This window comes from Cherax quadricarinatus, chromosome 45 (genome assembly GCF_038502225.1).
Source record: "Cherax quadricarinatus isolate ZL_2023a chromosome 45, ASM3850222v1, whole genome shotgun sequence".
Lineage (NCBI taxonomy): Eukaryota > Metazoa > Arthropoda > Malacostraca > Decapoda > Parastacidae > Cherax > Cherax quadricarinatus.
The window spans coordinates 2,052,601-2,073,905 of record NC_091336.1 but is presented as its reverse complement, the minus strand read 5'-3'; the positions used below and the strand labels follow the sequence as shown (position 1 = coordinate 2,073,905).

Sequence of the window (21,305 nt, the reverse complement as noted above, 5' to 3'; positions counted from 1 at the left end):
TACTTATCATTCCCTTGAACCTTCCAGGGATGATCCCTAACCCACCTTCCCTTCATTCCAGATTTATATATACCTTCCAAGTCATCCTATTTTGCTCCATCCTCTCTGAAGGTTCAAACCACCTCAACAACCCCTCCTTTACCCTCTGAATAATAGTTTTTGGTAACCTAATCGAATCTCACTCCTGGTCTCCAAGCTGTAGAAAGAAGATTAGAAGATAATACATATTTAGTGGTCTTGGTGATATTTATGCATTGGGAATTTCACCCATTTTGAGTCCTATTTTAGGCCAATTCCACTGTCCAGCTAACCAAACTCTAAGCTATTTTGCTAGTATTCTTTCCATTATATCAACTGAGTACAAGAAACCACCTATTTACCTATTTCAACTACCCAATAAAATGATCAGAAATCAGTAATTTGTCCAGTTTCACACAAAATTAAAAAACTGCCAATTTAAAAATAGGGTCTAGAACAAACAATGTAGACATTCCTAAAAAAAACACTAAAGCAACATTTCTTCTGTTCATTAGTTACATTCCCAGGCCTCTCCTATATTACACTTGCTTTTCATTTTGGATTTTTATTCACACAAGAAATATGAGATTAACTGTTATGCAGACGACTGCATTGTTGTAATAATTGTATGAATAATGTCAGTGCATTTGTGAACATGAATTAGACTGACCAACTGGACAAGTGACATAATTTGTGTCCTCTGGAATAATATTGGCAAAAATCAAATATTTCTGCTACTTTGAGCTCAATATCATGTTACAGTGGTACCTCGGTATACATCCTTAATTCATTCCAGGACCTTGGCCCTGCATCAAACAGGACATATCCAAATGAATTTTCCCATAAGAAATATAGTGGACCCTCGGTTATTGGCCATTTTTTTTGGCTTTGGTTATCGGCTGTTATTTCGCTTATCGGCCATACTGGACGCATCCACTGCCAGCCACTCGCGCGTTCCTGAGTCGGTGTGGCTGTGTCTCTGGGCGAGTGAGGAAGCTTCTGCTCATTCATCCAAACATTTCACTATAATCCATTGTTTTTGGTGGTTATTAAGTGCAACCACAAAATAAGTAACCATGGTGCCAAACTAAATTCCTAGTAAAGTTCCTTTGGTAAAGAAAGTGAGAAACACAATAGAATTCAAGGTGGGCAGGCATAGAGGCAATGAGTGTAGCAGGCATGCAGGGAGTGTAGCAGGCAGGCAGAGAGTGTAGCAGGCATGCAGGGAGTGTAGCAGGCAGGCAGAGAGTGTAGCAGGCAGGCAGGGAGTGTAGCAGGCAGGCAGAGTGTAGCAGGCATGCAGGGAGTGTAGCAGGCATGCAGGGAATGTAGCAGGAAGGCAGAAAGTGTAGCAGGCATGCAGGGAGTGTAGCAGGCAGGCATAGAGGCAAGGAGTGTAGAAGGCATGCAGGAAGTGTAGCAGGAAGGCAGGGAGTGTAGCAGGAAGGCAGGGAGTGTAGCAGGAAGGCAAGGAGTGTAGGAGGAAGGCAGGGAGTGTAGCAGGAAGGCAAGGAGTGTAGGAGGAAGGCAAGGAGTGTAGCAGGAAGGCAAGGAGTGTAGCAGGAAGGCAGGGAGTGTAGCAGGAAGGCAAGGAGTGTAGCAGGAAGGCAGGGAGTGTAGCAGGAAGGCAGGGAGTGTAGCAGGAAGGCAAGGAGTGTAGGAGGAAGGCAGGGAGTGTAGCAGGAAGGCAAGGAGTGTAGCAGGAAGGCAGGGAGTGTAGCAGGAAGGCAGGGAGTGTAGCAGGAAGGCAAGGAGTGTAGGAGGAAGGCAAGGATTATAGCAGGCATGCAGGGAGTTTAACAGGAAGGCAAGGAGCGTAGTAATGTTTATATGTGATGTATATTTAATAATAATCACTCTTAGGCACATTAAATGTCTTATTTTAAGTTAATTTAGACATTTTCATTAATCCATATATGATATTTATAAAAGAAACACATTACACAGCATATAGCATATAAACATAGCATATAAACGCACAGCGTTTATATGTTATTGTGTGGAGAGTAAACATTATGTTTTCTGTGATTCAGTGTTAGAGAAAACTGCGAATGTGGTGTCTTGCCCAGTACCCACCATCATATGTGTTGGTTTACAATTCTCGGCATGAATTATTCATTACTTCTCCCTTTGTTTATGATGGCATCTAAAGGTAGTTGTTAGAAATAAATAAAGTGAACATGGTAATAATATGGCTGTGTAGTGTAGCCAAGGAGGGCTACATACGTGTACTGTACCTACATCTACCGCTGCCTACACTGACTTCCTACAAATAAATACTACTCACATGTCCCCCTACATTAAAACTACAAATATTTTAAGGTAAGTAATGAATATACTCATTGTTTTCTGTATGTAAAACCACAGTTAATCTTTAACCCTTTCAGGATCCAGAGCCCAAATCTCAAAGGGTGCACCAAGGTCCAAGAATTTAAAAAAAAAAAAAAAAAAAAAAAAAAAAAAAATTATTACAGAATCAAAGATAATAATTTTCTGTAGGTAATAAAACAAAAAAAATTTTTTGGATCAGTAGTTACTGAGATATAGAGGCATGAAGTTGGCCTTCAATGACCTGGTGGCAGCAACATCAGTGACTTCTGTAAATTCTCATTATTTTATTTTAGGTTTTTGTTACTTTTTTATCTAATATTTTTTTACAGTAACTTTTGTGGCCTGTGAGACCATGTATAATGTATAATGTACACTCATTGTATTCAACAAAATAACTGTACTAATTTATCATTATGTTGCTTACAAAACTTGTTTACAAGTTTATTGTAAACAAAACAATGATGAAAATATTAGTGTGGTTGTGTTAAGTACAATGGTACCAGATGGTACAATGGTACCAGATGGTACAATGGTACCAGATGGTACAATGGTACCAGATGGTACAATGGTACCAGATGGTACAATGGTACCAGATGGTACAATGGTACCAGATGGTACAATGGTACAATATGGTACCAACGTACCACAGGGTGCAATGGTACCATGGTACCAGATGGTACAATGGTACCAGATGGTACAATGGTACCAGATGGTACAATGGTACCATATGGTACAATGGTATCAAATGGTGCCATGGTACCATATGGTACAATGATACATTATGGTGCATCATACCATTTGGTACAATGATACATTATGGTACTATATGGTACTGTTGTATTCAACACAATAACTGCACCAATATTTTCATTATTTCATTTACAATAATTGTTTACAACAAAAAATGAAAAATGTTGTATATTAGTAATGTTTTATTATATATATTTACATGTGTACAGCCACTGGAGATGTTGCTTGAGGTGGATGATGAAGCGCTTGGTCTTGGAAACTGCTGAGTCAGGGGCCTGGGTCCCCACTCACTCGGTCCTGGCTGGTGCCTCGTGGCACCAACACCACCTACTGGCCATGTGGTACAGGGTATCATATGGTAAAGAATACCATATGGTGTAGGGTAGCATATTGTACAGGGTACCATATGGTGCATACCATACAGTACAGGGTACCACATGGTACCATACAATACAGGGCACCATATGGTACAGATACAGGGATCCCTATGGAAATAAGTCACCCTGACTTTTTTGGGTTATCCTAGGATTTTATACACATACTACTATGTATGATAATCTATGTAACTCTATTTGTGTACACCTGAATAAACTTACTCAAGCACATGTGGCATCGTAAGTTTATTTAGGTATACACAAGTAAAGTTACATAGATTATCATACATAGCAGCATATGTTTGGAGACCTAGGATAACCAAAAAAGTCAGACAGACGTATTCCCAGTAGGGTCCCTGTACCATATGGTACAATGTACCATATGGGACATTATACCATATGGTACATTATACCATATAGTACAATGTACCATATGGTATAATGTACCATATTGTACATTGTACCATATGCCACCATATGATATGGCACCATTGTACCATATTGTACCATTGTATCATATGGTACAATGCACCATATGGTTCAGAACCATAGAATTTCTCTTCAGATCCACTTCCATCAATCTTAGAACTATAAGTTGGGAAGAGGAGTCAGAATTCACCCGGGGAGTGAGAGCTTCCTTGCCGCCAGGCATGGCGAACAAAGCCACTTTGTCAGCATTCCCACAATGCCATGCGGGCATCCAGATTTTTTCTATAGTGTGCACACTGACCACCCAGACCCATTCTCTTAGATGTAGGCCTACCAGCCTTCTAGAGCTAAATTTGAGGCCGTTAGAATTTTGGCGTAGTTATACGGTTTGGACCCACAACTCAAAGCCATAGAACTAAGGCACAGACCCAGAAAGGGTTAAAAAAAATGTATTTTTTGCTAATAGTTTTGGATGTCTGAAACAGATTAATTCGATTTACATTAATTCTTATGGGAAATATTATTTTGGTTTTCGGCCTTTTCGGTTTGAGGCCGACCTTCTGGAATGGATTATGGCTAATAACCGAGGGTCGAATGTACAGTGGATCCCCGCCTTATGAACACATCACATTACGTTAAATCTGCCATACGAAGCATTTTGCTTTGCCTCATGATAAAAAACTCGCCTTAAGTGATTCGTCCAGGACGCATCCCACGTTTCCCAAGTAATAGCCTTTACATTGTTTACTCATGTGCAAGTTAATTGTTCTACATATTGTATTACTTCTACTACTACTACTACTACTACTACTACTACTACCACTAGTATTACACCTCACTGAGCCTATATATACCCTCTATGTCCATGTACTGTTTGTAACGGCTTGATAAAGCTCCTGGAGAGTGAAATGTTGCCCTAATAAAATGTCACATTAGTTGCACTCGTGTCCTTTTACTTTACACGTCCTTAATCGTTGAAGAAGGCAACTTCCTCCATCTTTCTTCCCCCTCCTCTGAAGCAATTTCCTCAGCTGTGGTCTGTTGCTGTTGGAGATGAAGCTCTTGCAGCTCATCAGTGGTTAGCTTTTCATCGTCCTCCTCCACCAACTCTTCCACATCCTCGCCACTAACCTCCAACCCCATGGACTTCCCCAGTGATACAATAGATTCCACAACTGGCATAGGCTCCTCAGGGTTAGCCCCAAACCCTTCAAAATCCCATAATTTACTCGAAGCAGAGTTCAAAGTCCTGCAAGTCACTCCCTCCCAAGCCTTACCTATAAGGTTTATGCAACTGAGGATACTGAAGTGATCTTTCCAGAACTCTCTTAGGGTCAGTTCAGTGTCTGAGGTCACTTCAAAGCACTTTTGAAACAATGCTTTGGTGTACAGTTTTTTGAGATTTGAAATGACCTGCTGGTCCACGGGCTGGAGGAGAGGAGTGGTGTTAGGAGGCAAGAACTTCACTTTGACGAAGCTCAACTCCCCCGCAATTTGCTCTTGCAAGTTGTGAGGATGAGCAGGAGCATTGCCCATTACCAGGAGGCACTCGAGTTCCAATTTATTTTCCAGGAGGTACTGTTTCACAGTGGGGCCAAACACGTCATAGAACCAGTCAATAAACATGCCTTACTGTTTGCTCTCCACATCACACAAAATTTAGTCTTGACAATATTATTTTTCTTGAACACTCTAGGAGTTTCAGAGTGATAGACAAGTAAAGGCTTCACTTTGCAATCCCCACTAGCATTACTACACAACATCAGAGTTAGCCTGTTTTTCATAGGCTTGTGTCCTGGGAGTGCCTTTTCCTCCTGAGTAATGTAGGTCCTGTTTGGCATTTTCTTCCAAAACAGGCCTGTTTTGTCACAATTAAACACTTGCTGGGGTTTTAATTTTCCAATGTATGTACTCCTTAAAGTCCTGCACATATTTTTCAGCCACTTTTTTGTCAGAACTGGCAGCCTCACCATGCCTTATCACACTGTGTATGCCACTATGATTCTTAAATCTCTCAAACCAGCCTTTGCTGGCCTTAAATTCATCAACAGCAGCACTATTTGGTGGCATTTTCTTAATGAGATCATCATGCAACTGCCTTTCCTTTTCACATATTATTGACTGAGAAATATTATCTCCTGATAATTGTTTATCGTTTATCCACACCAACAACAGCCTCTCCACATCTTTGAGTATTTGCGATCTCTGTTTTGTAATCACATCTGCACCTTTTGCAACAACAGCTTCCTTGATTGCCTTTTTGTTGCACAAGATAGTAGTGATGGTTGAATGGGGTTTGTTGTATAACTTTTCCAACTCCGAGATACGCACTCCACTCTCATACTTTTCTATTATCTTTTTCAATTTGATAGTGCACCTCACCCTTTTTACCACAGGATTGGCACTAGAAGCTTTCTTTGGGCCCATGGTGGCTTATTTAGCAGTTACAAGCACTAAAAACAATGGAATAATACAAAATATATCACATGTATGCGTGGAACCGTCCTCAGTGGCTTGTAAATGATGGCACACTGGCTGGTACATGGGGTGACCAGCTGGGCCTGCTCAGGGCACTGTGTAGACACGTTCAGGATGAAAGCTCCTAATCGAGTTTTTAGGTGTTATCCGAGCCAATTTTTTTATGCCAAAGCAAGGCATTTTCTGATTTTGGTATTATCCGATGCAGGTGTTAACTGAGGGTCCACTGTATATAAACATGCTATGTTTATATGCAGGGCAGAGGGAAAAACATTACGTTTTCTCTGGTCCAGCACCAAAGAAAATGCATATGAATCTGCGTTTGGTCTAGTCATTCCACTTTTGTTTACAATTCTCGGCATGAATTATTCATCACTTCTCCCTTCGTTTATGATGGCATTTGAAGGCAGTTGTTAGAAATTATTAAATTCAGTGAACAAGGTATGTCGATAGTAATAATGTGGCCCTGGGCTGCAGTGTAGTGGTGTAGCACGTGGTGTCGTGATTCATTTTGACCCATACAAACGAGTCGTATTCCAAACAAAGGTCGTATACCAAGCAAAACTTTTCATGTCCAAACAGGACATATACCAAGTTGGACTTATTCCAAAGCGAACATATATCGAGTTACCACTGTACCTTCACTCCTGAAACAAATCAAAATCATCTCTGTTTCTGTAATATATCTTCCTGGAGAGTGTACAAAGAACTTTCATGGCACATATAAGCACGATAAGGCACCTAAATTACTGGGAACGGTTGAAGATCCTTGATCTGTATTCCCTGGAATGCAGACGAGAGAGATACAAGATAATATACACTTGGAAGGTCCTGGAGGGATTGGTACCAAACCTGCACACAAAAAATCACTCCCTACAAAAGCAAAAGACTCAGCAGGAGATGCAACATTCCCCTAATGAAAAGCACGGGTGCAATGAGTACATTGAGAGAGAACACAATAAGTGTATGGGGTCCAAGACTGTTCAATTGCCTCCCAGCCTACGTAAATGGGATTACCAATAGACCCCTGGCTGTCTTTAAGAAGGCACTGGACAGGCACCTAAAGTCAGTACCTGACCAACCGGGCTGTGGTTTGTACGTCAGCTTGTGTGTGGCCAGTAGTAACAGCCTGGTTGATCAGACCCTGATCCACCGTGAGACCTGGTCTCAGACCGAGCCACGGGGGTGTTGACCCCTGAAACTCTCTCCAGGTCAACTCCAAACTACACCAATACACAGTCAAGATTTTTTCCCCATCATTCACTGCGTGGGGCATGATTTTTTTTATATGCTACACATTAACCACATAGACCCATTCATTCATATCTAGACCCAAATTTACTGCTCACTGATTATATGAGTGAGCTGAGCTCATCACGTAATTCTATGAAACAGACCCTGGGCTCTAACCCATAGTACAACACACACCTCGAAAGGACCCCAATGGAAGTCACTCTGTCTGACTTTTTAGGGTTATCCTAGGTACTTTACATATGCTGCTATGCATGATAATCTATGTAACTGTATTTGTGTATACCTGAATAAACTTACTTAATAAAGGGTTAACCTCCTGGACCATGTGAACACTTGTTAATATTGCAAGTTCACATTGGTTTTAAAACCTTTTGATTAACTCTGTTATTATGCCTATATTATTACTGCTCAAAATATTTTACAGTTTTATCCTTCCCCATATCCTTTCCCTGATCTCATTAATATAATGATGACCAAATAAAAAAAAGACATTCCCCTCAGAACTTTCTGTCTAGGTAGTGGCCACGACAATGTGTGTCATACAAGTGACTGAATAACAATGTTAGTTAATAGTGTTTGTTAGAGCAAGAGAAGTAACACCTACAGCAACTGCTCCAGGTTCTGGATGTCTGATCACCACAACGTCTGCATATCCTGACATCATCATCACAGAATCTGGAAAAAAATTAAGATTGTGTTCAAATTTCCTCTTAAAGTGCAGTTTAGGGAGCATGTTTGATTTAAAATTACGATAAATTAATGTTTCTACATCCTACAACATCAATTCACTGGTGAACAACAACAACAAAAATTCATTGCCAAAGATATTTAGGTTATGTTGGGGTTGGTGAATTTGAAAATGTCAGTAGGTTTTTCACATTGGCTTTAGTTTGTGAGATATTACATACCTACCCTCAATTAACAGGGAACTTAGCCATAACATATTTATGGACATTAGGGCCCTGTTTTATGACGTTCTGCTAATACGGACAGTTATGACCAAAACTCGTCATACGGTTCTCCCCACCCGACACTAATATGGTCACCATGTGCTACTCATTTTCTTTATATGCTCTGTGAGTACGTCTCTCCATTATGTCTGGAAACTTTCCAAAATTTCAAGTATTTTTAAGTTGTGTATATTATGTGTATCCTGATAATTATACTTATGTGTACCTATACCTAAATAAACTTACACACTGTGCTGGTAAGCAGGTATACATTAAAAATCACTAAAATTGTCCCTCTAGTTTTGATGCCATATTAATAATAATACTACTAATAATAATCACTTTTGAGCACATTAATATAGATATTTTCATTAATCCATCCATAATATTTTCTTCAAAATTATATAAGAAACACGTTACATAGCATATAAACAGATGTAGCCAGGCAGAGATGTAGCCGGACGAAGGAAACAAAAATTACATTTTCTCTGGTCCAGCACCAGAGAAAGTGTGTATTAAGCTGCCTTTGACCCAGCCACTTCCAATATTCGGATGAAGACCTACTTAGACTAGTGGATGGCTCCTATGACCCCGCCTCCTCCTGCTTCATCTCGCCTGACTACAGTATATAAGCCACTGCTACGGCCCTGTGCTGTACTTTCTACAAGATTGATGGACTGAACACATTGACTCCAGGCTGAGGGACTAATTACCTCAAACTCCTCCTCTCCTTATACCTTCCTGCTTTGTATAAGACTGATGAAGCCACTGTGTGGCGAAACATTTCTTCAGTAAAGATTCCCATATGTTGCACAAGTGTCTTAATTCTTCAACTTTGGTTTAATAATTACAAAGAAAGCCACTATCATGCCGGGGCATTTCGGGCAGACTAATCCTAGCACATACTAACTTAAAACTCGACAAGATAATAGTGGTTAAAATCTTATTTAATCTTAATACTAATGCGAGGTAGTCAAGGTGAGGGTTTATAAGAATAATCAACCAATCCCTGGCTAACACCAAGCATCCTCAAATCCATTAACACAAAGCACAAATATAAAAAACAGTATAGAATGGGTCAAATAACTAGAGAACAGTCTAAATGTTACTTGTCAGCACTTACCAGCCTGATAAGAAGGTCTATAAAAATTGTATTATGAAAATAGATTACATAACATCAAAGGTGATATGAAAAAAACCTGGAAAACTCTATCTTAAATTCTTGGAACTAAAAAGTTATCCAAAACCAAAACAATCAAACTAACAAAATCAGATGAACCCCTATTCACACCTACTGAAACAGTGAACAGACTCAATGTTTTCTTCTCCACCATAGGAAAAAAATCTAGCGAACAAAATACCAAGCACAAACACCCGTCCATCAGAATACCTAATAGGTACCTACCCAAATACGCTATTCTTAGCTCCAACTAACCCCATAGAAGTTGCACTCATCACAAACACCCTTAAAAACAAGGCAGGAGACAAACACCTTGCCTGCTTTTATGTACAAAAAAGCTTCTCAAGTATTGTCATTACCACAAACTGTATATGTGACTATCACAGTAAGTACTGATTTGTTACTGGTTATTAGCTATGAAAACACTGTAGAGGTTTCTGGATGATGTCACTAGGTGGATGGTTTTTTAATAAATCTTTATTTTATCTTAATACTAATATGAGGTAGTCAAAGTGGAGGTTTATAAGAATAATAAGAATAATAATAATGGTACAGTGTCAGTAAAAATAACCAGATCTTCCATTTGTTACAAAAATTGTTTTTAATAGCAAGAATATATTCATTATAGAACAAAAATTTTAATATTTGGTACTTGCATTAATATAGTGTTATCATCACCTTGGCCTTGATGGCCATCTGAAGCCACCTTGGCAATTTTCGCTCAAATTCCTTAAGTAATTAATGTAACTGGTTGACTCAAGTATCGTTGATCAACTGCTGCAGGTACAACATGATTTACCACTGCAGGTACAACATGATCTACTACTGCAGGTACAACATGATCTACTGCTGCAGGTACATGATCTACCACTGCAGGTAAAACATGATCTACTGCTGCAGGTACAACATGATCTACTGCTGCAGGTATAACATGATCTACTGCTGCAGGTACAATATGATTTACCACTGCAGGTACAACCTGATCTGCTGCTGCAGGTATAACATGATCTACTGCTGCAGGTACAACATGATTTACCACTGCAGGTACAACATGATCTACTGCTGCAGGTACAACATGATCTACTGCTGCAGGTATAACATGATCTACTGCTGTAGGTACAACATGATTTACCACTGCAGGTACAACCTGATCTACTGCTGCAGGTACAACACAATCTACTACTGCACGTACAACATGATCTACCACTGCAGGTACAACATGATCTACTGCTGTAGGTATAACATGATCTACTGCTGCAGGTATAACATGATCTACTTTTGCAGGCACATGATCTACTGTTGCAGGTCCAACATGATCTACCGCTGCAGGTCCAACATGATCTACCGCTGCAGGTACAATATGATCTACTGCTGCAGGTACATGATTTACCACTGCAGGTACATGATCCACTGCTGCAGGTCCAACATGATCTACCACTGCAGGTACAACATGGATGAAACATGAAAGGATTCCATATTCATTCTCATAATATTCCAGCATTCACAATAGAATTGAGGTCTGGACTATTTCCTGGCCACTGTAAAACCTTAATATTTTTCTCAGTGAGCTACTTGGTTACTTTTTTTTGGCTTTGTGAAAGGAAACACTATCATGCCTAAGGGTTGTACAGCCATGAATTTCAAAGAAAATCAACAGGTGGTCCTTGAGAATGGTGGTGTAGCAGTCACTTGTATTTCTTTGAGCTGTGATGCTGTCATACTGCATGACTGAATTACAACTTAAAGAAATGCATCCTGAATGGTTGGGTGATCTCTGGATTTAGAGCATCCATCACTCCTGCAAAAGAACCTCCACCTGCTAAGTCATCATGCTGCAAGAAACCTCTACTCATGCCCCACATGAAGAAGGAATGCCTGCAGCTTGTCAGGAAATATGCACACTGGAGTGTTCATGACTGGAAAAAAGTCATGTGGTTAGATGAATTCACATTTCAGTGAACTCAAGGTCATCAAAAGAGGGTGAGGCACCCCTCCTCCATCAGTAAGTATGACCCAGTATACACAATGAGCACCATAAAGCACCAACAATCTGTCATGCTTTACTGTTGCTTCAGTAGTATACTTGGTCATGGGGGGTTTGTACCTCCTTCCCCAAAATGCATAGAGTGCCAACTGCTACATCACCATTCTCGAGGACCACCTGCTTAATATTTTTCAAATTCACGGCTGCACCACCTTCATGCATAAGTGTCCCCTGTCACAAAGCCAAAAAAGTAACCAAGTGGCTAGTTGAGAAAAATATTGAGGTTTTACAGTGGCCAGGGAATAGTTCAGATCTCAATCCTATTGTGAATGTCTGGAATATCATGAAAAAGAAGATAGAATCTTGCCACATTCCACATATGTATGCTTGCAGCAATATGCAGTGGTAGATCAAGGACATCTGGGTTAATCAGTTATCTGTTGATTACTTCAGGAATCTGAGTGAAAGCATGCCCAGATGGCTTCAGATAATCAAGGCCAAGGGGGAGACAACAAAATATTAATGTAAGTACCAAGTACAGTCTCTCCTCACTTATCGACATACTTGTTTACTGACAGCTTGTAGTTATGATGGGCTTTCCAACCAGTATGCAAACCTAAATAATGTATATCACAGCTGATTTCCTCTATTTTGTTTATTACAGTATACAGCTGTATAAACATTCAAAAATATACTAGAAATGTTATAAATGGTGCAAAGGTGACAATAAAAAACATCTAAAGATGGTTGACACAAACCCACTACCAGTATAGTATGCTCCTCGCTTAGCAACAAATTAGTCTACTGACATGGTCTTAGGAACAGAACTCCGTCCCTAACCCTTTCACTGCTGATGCCGTATAGATACATCTTAGGAGCCAGTGTTGGTGACGTATTAATATGCCAAAATTCTAGCGGCTTCAAATCTAGTGGGAAAAAGCTGGTAGGCCTACGTGAGAGAATGGGTCTGCATGGTCAGTGTGTGCAGTATAAAAAAAAAATCGGGGCACCCACATTGCATTGTGGGAATGCCATTTCAGTAGTCCTCGTTTACCATGCCTTGCGGTAAGAAATATCTCGCTCCCCAGCGAAATGGGACTCTTCTGTTCCTAAGTGATAGTTCTAACACAGATGAAAGTGTCAGTGAAGATGAATTTCATGGCTCTGAGGAGTTTGTGACCGAAAGCAATACCCAGGATAACGAAAATTGTTCTGAAAACCCAGACGACCTTCAACCTTCCACCTCTGGTACTGGGCCATCTTGTTCATGTTCAGTTGTACCACGGCAAAAGAGGAAACTCTTATTTCCCCGTGTCCAGGACTCGGATGTGAGCAGTGATAGTGATTGTGATTTCTTAGCTCTTCATTACAATTCCAGTAGCAACAGTGAGGAGGAATATTCTACAGTGAAATGTCAGTATGTACGATGCTACGTGCATTCTGGTAGTGTGTCATATGCTATTTCGAGGGAAAGGAGTACATCTAGGAGTACATTCCGTGGCCCTACACCAGGAACAGATAGGGAAAATGACAATGATATTGTTACAACTGGGGTGGATAATGTGCATGTGTCATCAGATGGCAGTGATGCCATGTGTCATGAGGCACCAGCATGCTGGTAGCCATGCCACTGACTCAGCACATCTACAACAAAGGCCACCCTCACCCACCCACCACACCAACCTGCACAACCACAACCTGCACACCCACAACCACCTGTCAATATCCAGTACCCACCAGCAGACCGCATCTGGGATTGGCAGCAAGGTGCCAATTTTGTTCCCAATCCCCATCACTTTGAAGAAACTCAAAGTGGAATACGGCCATCTTGCACACTTGGGAACAATGCCACTGAACTGAAATGTTTTGAGTTATTGTTTGATGAACCCCTGATGAAAATTACTGTCAGGGAAAGTAACACATATTTCGATTACACCATGACAAACACAATTGTTTCACCAAGATCATGCCTACACTAGTGGAAGGAGACAACTGTGGCTGAGATGTATCTGTTATTTGCCACAATAATGCTTATGCCAGATGTCTAAAAGCACAATGTCACATACTGGTTGACAGACTGCCTGATTTCAACCCCAGCTTTCAGTGATATAATACCAATCAATCCATCTGTGCTATTGTAATGTATGCTACACTTCTCAGACAAAACCAGGCCTGACAGAAACAACAGGTTATATAAGATCAGGAATGTGTTGATGCACCTGAAACAAAAGTTCTGTATGTATTTTTATTTTCAGGAAGCTTGTTATTGGTGAGTCTTTGATTCTGTTTAAAGGTATACTGTTGTTCAAGCAGTATATACCGAGCAATAGGAAATGTTTTGGTATAAAATTATTTGTACTTTGTGACTGCTACAGTGGTCTTGTATTGGATATAATTGTGTACACTGTAATACATTACAAGATACCAGGAAGTTATTGGATATCTCTGGTGATGTGGTTAGAAAAATGATGGAACCATATCTTGGTAAGAGGCATATACAGTGCACCCCCACCTTATGATGGCATCGCATTACGTTAAATCCGCCATACGATACATTTAAACGCAAAAATTTTGCCTCGCCTCACGCTAAAAAAACTCGCCTCATGTGATTCGTCCGGGACACGTCCCACGCGTGGCCTCAGCGCCAGTGTTTACAAGCCAGCCAGTGCGGTCACATCTACGCATACATTTGGTACATTTCACATTATCCCAATGTTTTTAGTGCTTGTAACTGCAAAATAAATCACCATGGACCCCAAGAAAGCTTCTAGTGCCATTCCTGTGGTAAAAAGGGTGAGAATTAGTATGGAATTGAAAAAAGAGATTAAGGAAATGTGTGCAAAGTGGGTTGAACTACAAACCTTTACAGATGAAAATCACCCTGACACAGCTACTGCAAGCCGTGTTGGCAACCTGTACAATGACAATGTTATGGCCCATTTTAAGAAAGTCTTAAAGGAACGGGAACTACAGAGCTCTATGGACAGATATGTTGTGCAACAGAGGTCCAGTGACTCTCAAGCTGGTCCTAGTGGCATCAAAAGAAGAAGGGAAGTAACCCCAGAAAAGGACTTGTTACCTAAAGTCCTAATGGAAGGGGATTCCCCTTCTAAACAATAACAACTTCCACACTCCCCTCCTTCCATCCCATCAATCATCACCAGATCTTCAATAAAGGTAAGTGTCATGTAATCTATTCTTAGTAGAGTATGTCTTCTTCAGTTTTGGTGTATTAAAATTAATATTTCATGTGGTAAATTTTTTTTTTTTTTTTTCATACTTTGGGGTGTCTTGCAAGGAGTAATTTGATTTCCATTATTTCTTATGGGGAAAATTAATTTGCCTTATGATAATTTCGGCATATAATGAGCTCTCAGGAATGGATTAATATCGTAAGGTGGGGGTCCACTGTATTACATACTGATAACTGGTACACGAGCCCCTTACTCAGTGATGTCTTGCGAGTGAAGATAGCAGATATGTGTAGCACAGTGTGTGCATATCATGAGCATATGCCCAGGTTCAACGCAGACACTCACAGAGGTGTGGTGCAGGCATTTGCTGCCAATGACATCATGGCATTTTGGTGGCATGACAAACGAGATGTCACATTGTTGACATCAATTCACTGAAATGAAATGACAGACAGTGGCAGGCAGAACAGAAAGACCAATGAACCCATTCTAAAACCTGCAGCTGTGATGGTCTACACCCTCAATATGCATTCAGTGGACAAATGAGACAAGCAAACTGGGTTTGCTGCTACATATTCAATTCAAGTTTATTCTCTTTATAAAATACTAATTACAAAGGGGGCCACTAGGACACCTAGCATGGCTAGGCATTTTGGGCAAACTTAGATTAATTCTTAACATTAAGTCCTTACAGATTATAGTATTAAGGCTAAGTGACTACATCATAATTTTGAGTTTAGCAATGTGAATGCTTTTGTTTTGGCACAATACAAGGTGTCTATATTTGAGTAACATAGGCAAACTTATGACTAGTTAGGATTTATTTTAAGATTAAGATTAGTATTTCTGGGTTTATAGTCAGTGGGTGAGTGAGTGTAATTTTGAACCACCAGGTGATTATCATGTACTTAGTTGTCGGGGTGTATCAGGAAGATAAAATGTTTTCTAACTGTAGTTTTGAAAGTAATGAATGTGTCTGCAGTTCTAGAGTTTTCAGGTAGGGTGTTCCAGATTTTAGGTCCTTTGAAATACGTTGAATTTTTGTAAAGGTTTAGTCGAACTCGGGGAATGTCATAGAGATGTTTGTGACTGGTGTTATGCCTGTGGATCCTGTCACAACTATCAAGAAAGCATTTTAGGTCAAGGTTAATATTGGAATTTAAGGTCCTGTAGATATAGATTGCACAGTAGTATGTGTGGATGTTCTGAACATGGAGTAAGTTTAGATCTATGAAGAATGGGGGGGGAGAGAGGTTGCCAGGGATGGGATTTAGTGATTATTCTTACTGCGGCTTTTTATTGGATTATTGGCTTTAGGTGTGTTGCTGCAGTTGAACCCCAAGCACAGATAGCATAGGTGAGGTATGGATATATAAGTGAATGGTATAGTGTGAGAAGGGCAGTTTGCGGTACGCAGTATCGTATCTTGGAGAGGATCCCCACCGTTTTGGATACTTTTTTTGTTGTGTGTTGGATATGGGTGCTGAAATTTAGGTTGTTGTCGAGGTATAGGCCAAAGAATTTGCCCTCATTATGTCTGGCAATTAGAGTGTTGTTGATCTTAATGTTAAGTTGCGCAACACCTGCTCTGCTACCAAACATAATATAGTAGGTTTTGCCAGTGTTAAGTGTAAGTTTATTGGCTGTCCTCCTCGTTAGCAATGGTGTTGAGGGTGGCAAGATTAGGGTGAGAGATGACATAAGTCGTGTCATCAGCAAAGAGAATGGACATTCCCATGCTCAATGCTTATAATATGTATAAGTTGAAGACTAGAAACAAACCACTATATGATAAATTTTGTCATCAGGCAAATAATATTCAAGTACCAAGTAACAACACCTGCAATAGAAAAACTACCCACAAAATTATCACCAAATACCATCTCATTTGAGACCTGGTGACCACTACCTAATAAAACTGCCTCCTACTAACAAGAAAAATGCTCAGAAGAGGTATCATATCTGTGTACACACAAAATAAGGGTTGGAGAGAGGGGGTAAAGGAGGTTTTGTGGGCAAGGGGCTTGGACTTCCAGCAAGCGTGCGTGAGCATGTTAGATAGGAGTGAATGGAGACGAATGGTACTTGGGACCTGACGATCTGTTGGAGTGTGAGCAGGGTAATATTTAGTGAAGGGATTCAGGGAAACCGGTTATTTTCATATAGTCGGACTTGAGTCCTGGAAATGGGAAGTACAATGGAGGGGTTTGGGATATTGGCAGTTTGGAGGGATATGTTATGTATCTTTATACGCATATGCTTTTAAGCTGTTGTATTCTGAGCACCTCTGCAAAAACAGTGATAATGTGTGAGTGTGGTGAAAGTGTTGAATGATGGTGAAAGAATTTTCTTTTTGGGGATTTTCTTTCTTTTTTCGTCACCCTGCCTCGGTGGGAGATGGCCGACTTGTTAAAAAAAAAAAAAGAAAAAAGTAAAAAAGTCAAATTAATATTACCGAGTGAGTGGCAGTCACCGATGTTGCCACAAGTGGTTCACTTTTTGTCATCTTCACACCTCTATACAGTGGAACCTTGACTTACAAGTTTAATCTGTTCTAGGAGCTAGCTCGTAACTCAATTTACTCGTATATCAAATTAAGTTTCCTCATTTAAATTACAGTAGGCCCCCGCTTTGCGGCGTTTCGTTTTATGGTGTTCCACTAATACAGTCATTTCTCATTATGACCAAAACTCGCTATACGGCTCCCCCCACCTGACTTTCTAATACGGTAAATGCACCCCACCCGGTTTGTTTACATTCTCTGTGAGATCCGTAAGCACTAAGTCTCTCCATTTTGTCTGGAAACGCCAAAATTTAAAGTGTTTTTTAAAGTTATTTCATATTTTATATATACTCTGATAATTATACTTATGTATACCTGTACCTAAATAAACTTACATACTGTGCTGGCATGCAGGTACACATTAAAATCAGTAAGAGTGTCATATGTCTCCAGACGTCATATTAGCAATGATGATGATAATCATCGAGTATCATTTAAATGTTGTATATTATGTTAATATACACATTTTCATTAATCCATCTATGATATTTTTTCAAAATTATACAATAAACACGATGCATAACATATAAAGATGATAAATACACCCCACAGTAGAAAAAATAAACAAATATGAGATGTGGTAGCCAGACGACTTGCACAAGTGACGCCATATTAGAAATTATAATAATAATCATAATAATAATCACCGAGTCTCATTAAATGTCATATATTACGTTAATAGCGACCTTAATCCGTGCAAGAGGGCTGGCTGTTATGCGAAACGTTCGCTATGCGAATGAATTTTCCCCATAAGAAATAATGGAAATCAAATTAATCCGTGCAAGACACCCAAAAGTATGAAAAAAAATTTTTACCACATGAAATATACATTTTCCTACACACAAAGAGAAGGATACATGCACAATAATAGAGTAGTACATGCTCAATATATATTGTGCATGTACTACTCTACTAAATGAAGAATAAATGACACTTACCTTTATTGAAGATGCAGCAATGACTGATGAGACACTGTGTCCTGGGACTGCCTTTTCCTCCTGAGTACTGTAGGTCCTGTTTGGTATTGTCTTCCAGAACAGGCCTTATCACACTGTGTATGCCACTACGATTCTTAAATCTCTCAAACCAACCTTTGCTGGCTCTAAATTCACCAATATGAGCACTAGTTCCAGGCATTTTCCCTGTTCACCTGGGTGTTAGTCAACTGGTGTGGGTTGCATCCTGGGAGACAAGATTAAGGACTCCAATGGAAATAAGTTAGACAGTCTTCGATGACACTGACTTTCTTGGGTTATCCTGGGTAGCTAACCCTCTGGGGTTAATTGTTTCTTGGTATTCTCAATAAGCCACACCAACAACGGTGGTACAGCAGCAGCAGCAGCTGACGGTGGTACAGCAGCAACAGACGATGCTACAGCAGCAACAGACGATGCTACAGCAGCAGCAGACGATGCTACAGCAGCAACTGACGATGTTACAGCAGCAGCAGACGATGCTACAGCAGCAGCAGCAGCAGACGATGCTACAGCAGCAGCAGACGATGCTACAGCAGCAGCAGACGATGCTACAGCAGCAGCAGACGGTACTACAGCAGCAGCAGCAGCAGCTGACGGTGGTACAGCAGCAGCAGCTGACAGTGCAGCAGCAGCTGACGGTGGTACAGCAGCAGCAGCAGCTGTACCACCAATAGTAGCAATGGTTGATTGGGGTTTATTATACAACCTGGCCAGCTCGGAGACACGCACTCCACTTTCATACTTATCAATGATCTTTTTCTTCATCTCCATAGTAATTCTCACCCTTATTGCTGTAGGGTTGGCACTAGAAGCTTTCTTGGGGCCCATGGTCACTTATTTTCCAGAAAAAAATCACCAAAAACACTGTAATAATACAAAATGTTCCGATTGTATGCTTGGATGTTACCGCGGAGGCTGGCTGGTAAACAATGCCACCCGCGGAACATGTGAGCGTGGCTCAGGCCGCACATTGGACGCGTCTCGGACGAAGGCCGCTGTTATGGGGCTATAGGACCCAACATGTATTTATAAGTAACAGTTACTCTGGAATACCTAATTATATTGAATTGATGGGGACTTCGCTCTAAATGTCAGAAGGACTGATCAACCTTATGACTGAGGCAGCTGGGTCAAGCCTATTTTTCTCAATATAATAGGTTATACTATAGACACAAACACACAATTTAAATAAGTAGTTTATAAAGTTGTATTTCCTTTTGTAAAAGTAAAATTAAGGTGTGGTAGAATTGTGGTAACTGGAGAATTGTGCTTGGCAAATAAGTAGTTTATAAAGTTGTATTTCCTTTTGTAAAAGTAAAATTAAGGTGTGGTAGAATTGTGGTAACTGGAGAATTGTGCTTGGCAACAGTCTTTTGTTTTGGTGGGAGGAGCTTAGCCTCTTTCTCCCTCTCCCTCGCACTGACTCGCTCTCTGTGGCTGGCCTTCAACCTGGCAGGATCTCTGGGTCCTTCTTCTATCTTTTGGGGCATTATGTGTGCTCCAGGGGTGAGTTTTTTATAATTTAAGTTGTGACCACCATACCCAGGGTGACTAAAGTGTGTCAAAACACTGGTTAGCCCAGAGTTATGTCAAGGAGAGAGAGGACTAAAGTTGTTGAGATATACCATGTGGGAGAACAGCTATGCAGTGTGTAGATCGTTGTTTTGAAAATGTGAGGCTGTAATTGTATATTCTGTACATATCTATTGAGAATACAGTTATATTTTTATAGTAGTAGTTTACATAACCTGTGAAGAGGGCTGGTGAAAGGGTATCAGAGACACTCAGGATGATCAGCCATGATGTAAGTATTACCCCTAGACAAATAAGACCATTAAGTAAAAGCTACCCCACACTAGAACATGTAGTGAGAACCTTACTATCAAAGTAATAAGGGACAAACCAACGTAACATGGGAGCTTGACCGGGAGAGTTATTTGACTGCTAAAATAACTCAAAACATTCTTTGAACTATATGTGCTGGTATGGGGTAATAACAGTTGCATGTTTCTGGTAGAAGATTTACCAAGGTGGGGTCAGTGGAAGTGTTGTTTTCATATATTAGTTTACAGGTTGTTTTTCTCCTAAGGTGGGAGAAAGGTTGAGTAACACATTTTTTGTTGTGGTTATGGTAAGTGCTATGTGCATAGTTACATTCAATTAGTGTTATTTTATGTGCCTGTGGGAACTTTGTCCACTGATACTGTAAGAGGGAAACAAGTGTTTAAAGATAAAAAATTATGTCAGAAGCTGAGTCTTCAGATTTTTTAGGCTTCAGGGAAGAAGGTAATAATTCATCAGTAAACATGCCTGTTAATAGTGAAGATGAGGAATCACCTACTCCAGGTGATATGGAAATGGAGAGAATGAGACTTAAATTAGCAGTACTAGAGGCTCAGATGAACTTAATGAAAGCTAAGGAGGAAGAACGTCAAAGGTTAGGAGGTTCAGAACAAGAGCCTGAGCAGTACTTTAACATAACTAAAGCTGCAAATTTTGTCCCTAAGTTTACAGAGAGTGACCCAGATAGATATTTTTCTTTCTTTGAGAAGACTGCTTTGGAGCAAGGTTGGCCCAAACAGAAGTGGGCTACCCTAGTTCGCACACAACTTGTGGGTAAAGGATTCCAGAGAGTAGAGACTCTGGAGGGGCAAAATTTTTCTGATTATGATAAGATTAAAGAGGAAGTATTGCTTGCATACCAAATGATACCTGAGAAATATAGACAAAAGTTCAGAAATAAAAAATTTCGGGATGGGCAGACCTTAACTGAGTTTGGGAATGAGAAACTGTTCCTTTTTAAGAAATGGGTTTGTTCTAAAG

The 21,305-nt window shown here is 40.2% G+C and overlaps 1 protein-coding gene across 1 annotated transcript in view; it reads right to left on the bottom strand.

Moving 5' to 3' along the window:
- Window positions 1-21,305, bottom strand: part of r (carbamoyl-phosphate synthetase 2, aspartate transcarbamylase, and dihydroorotase rudimentary) — a 1,183,622-nt gene that overhangs the window by 67,685 nt on the left and 1,094,632 nt on the right. The window contains exon 42 of the mRNA XM_070094236.1: window positions 8,239-8,309. Coding sequence (XP_069950337.1) covers window positions 8,239-8,309 — 71 coding nt within the window. The remainder of the gene's footprint in view (window positions 1-8,238; window positions 8,310-21,305) is intronic.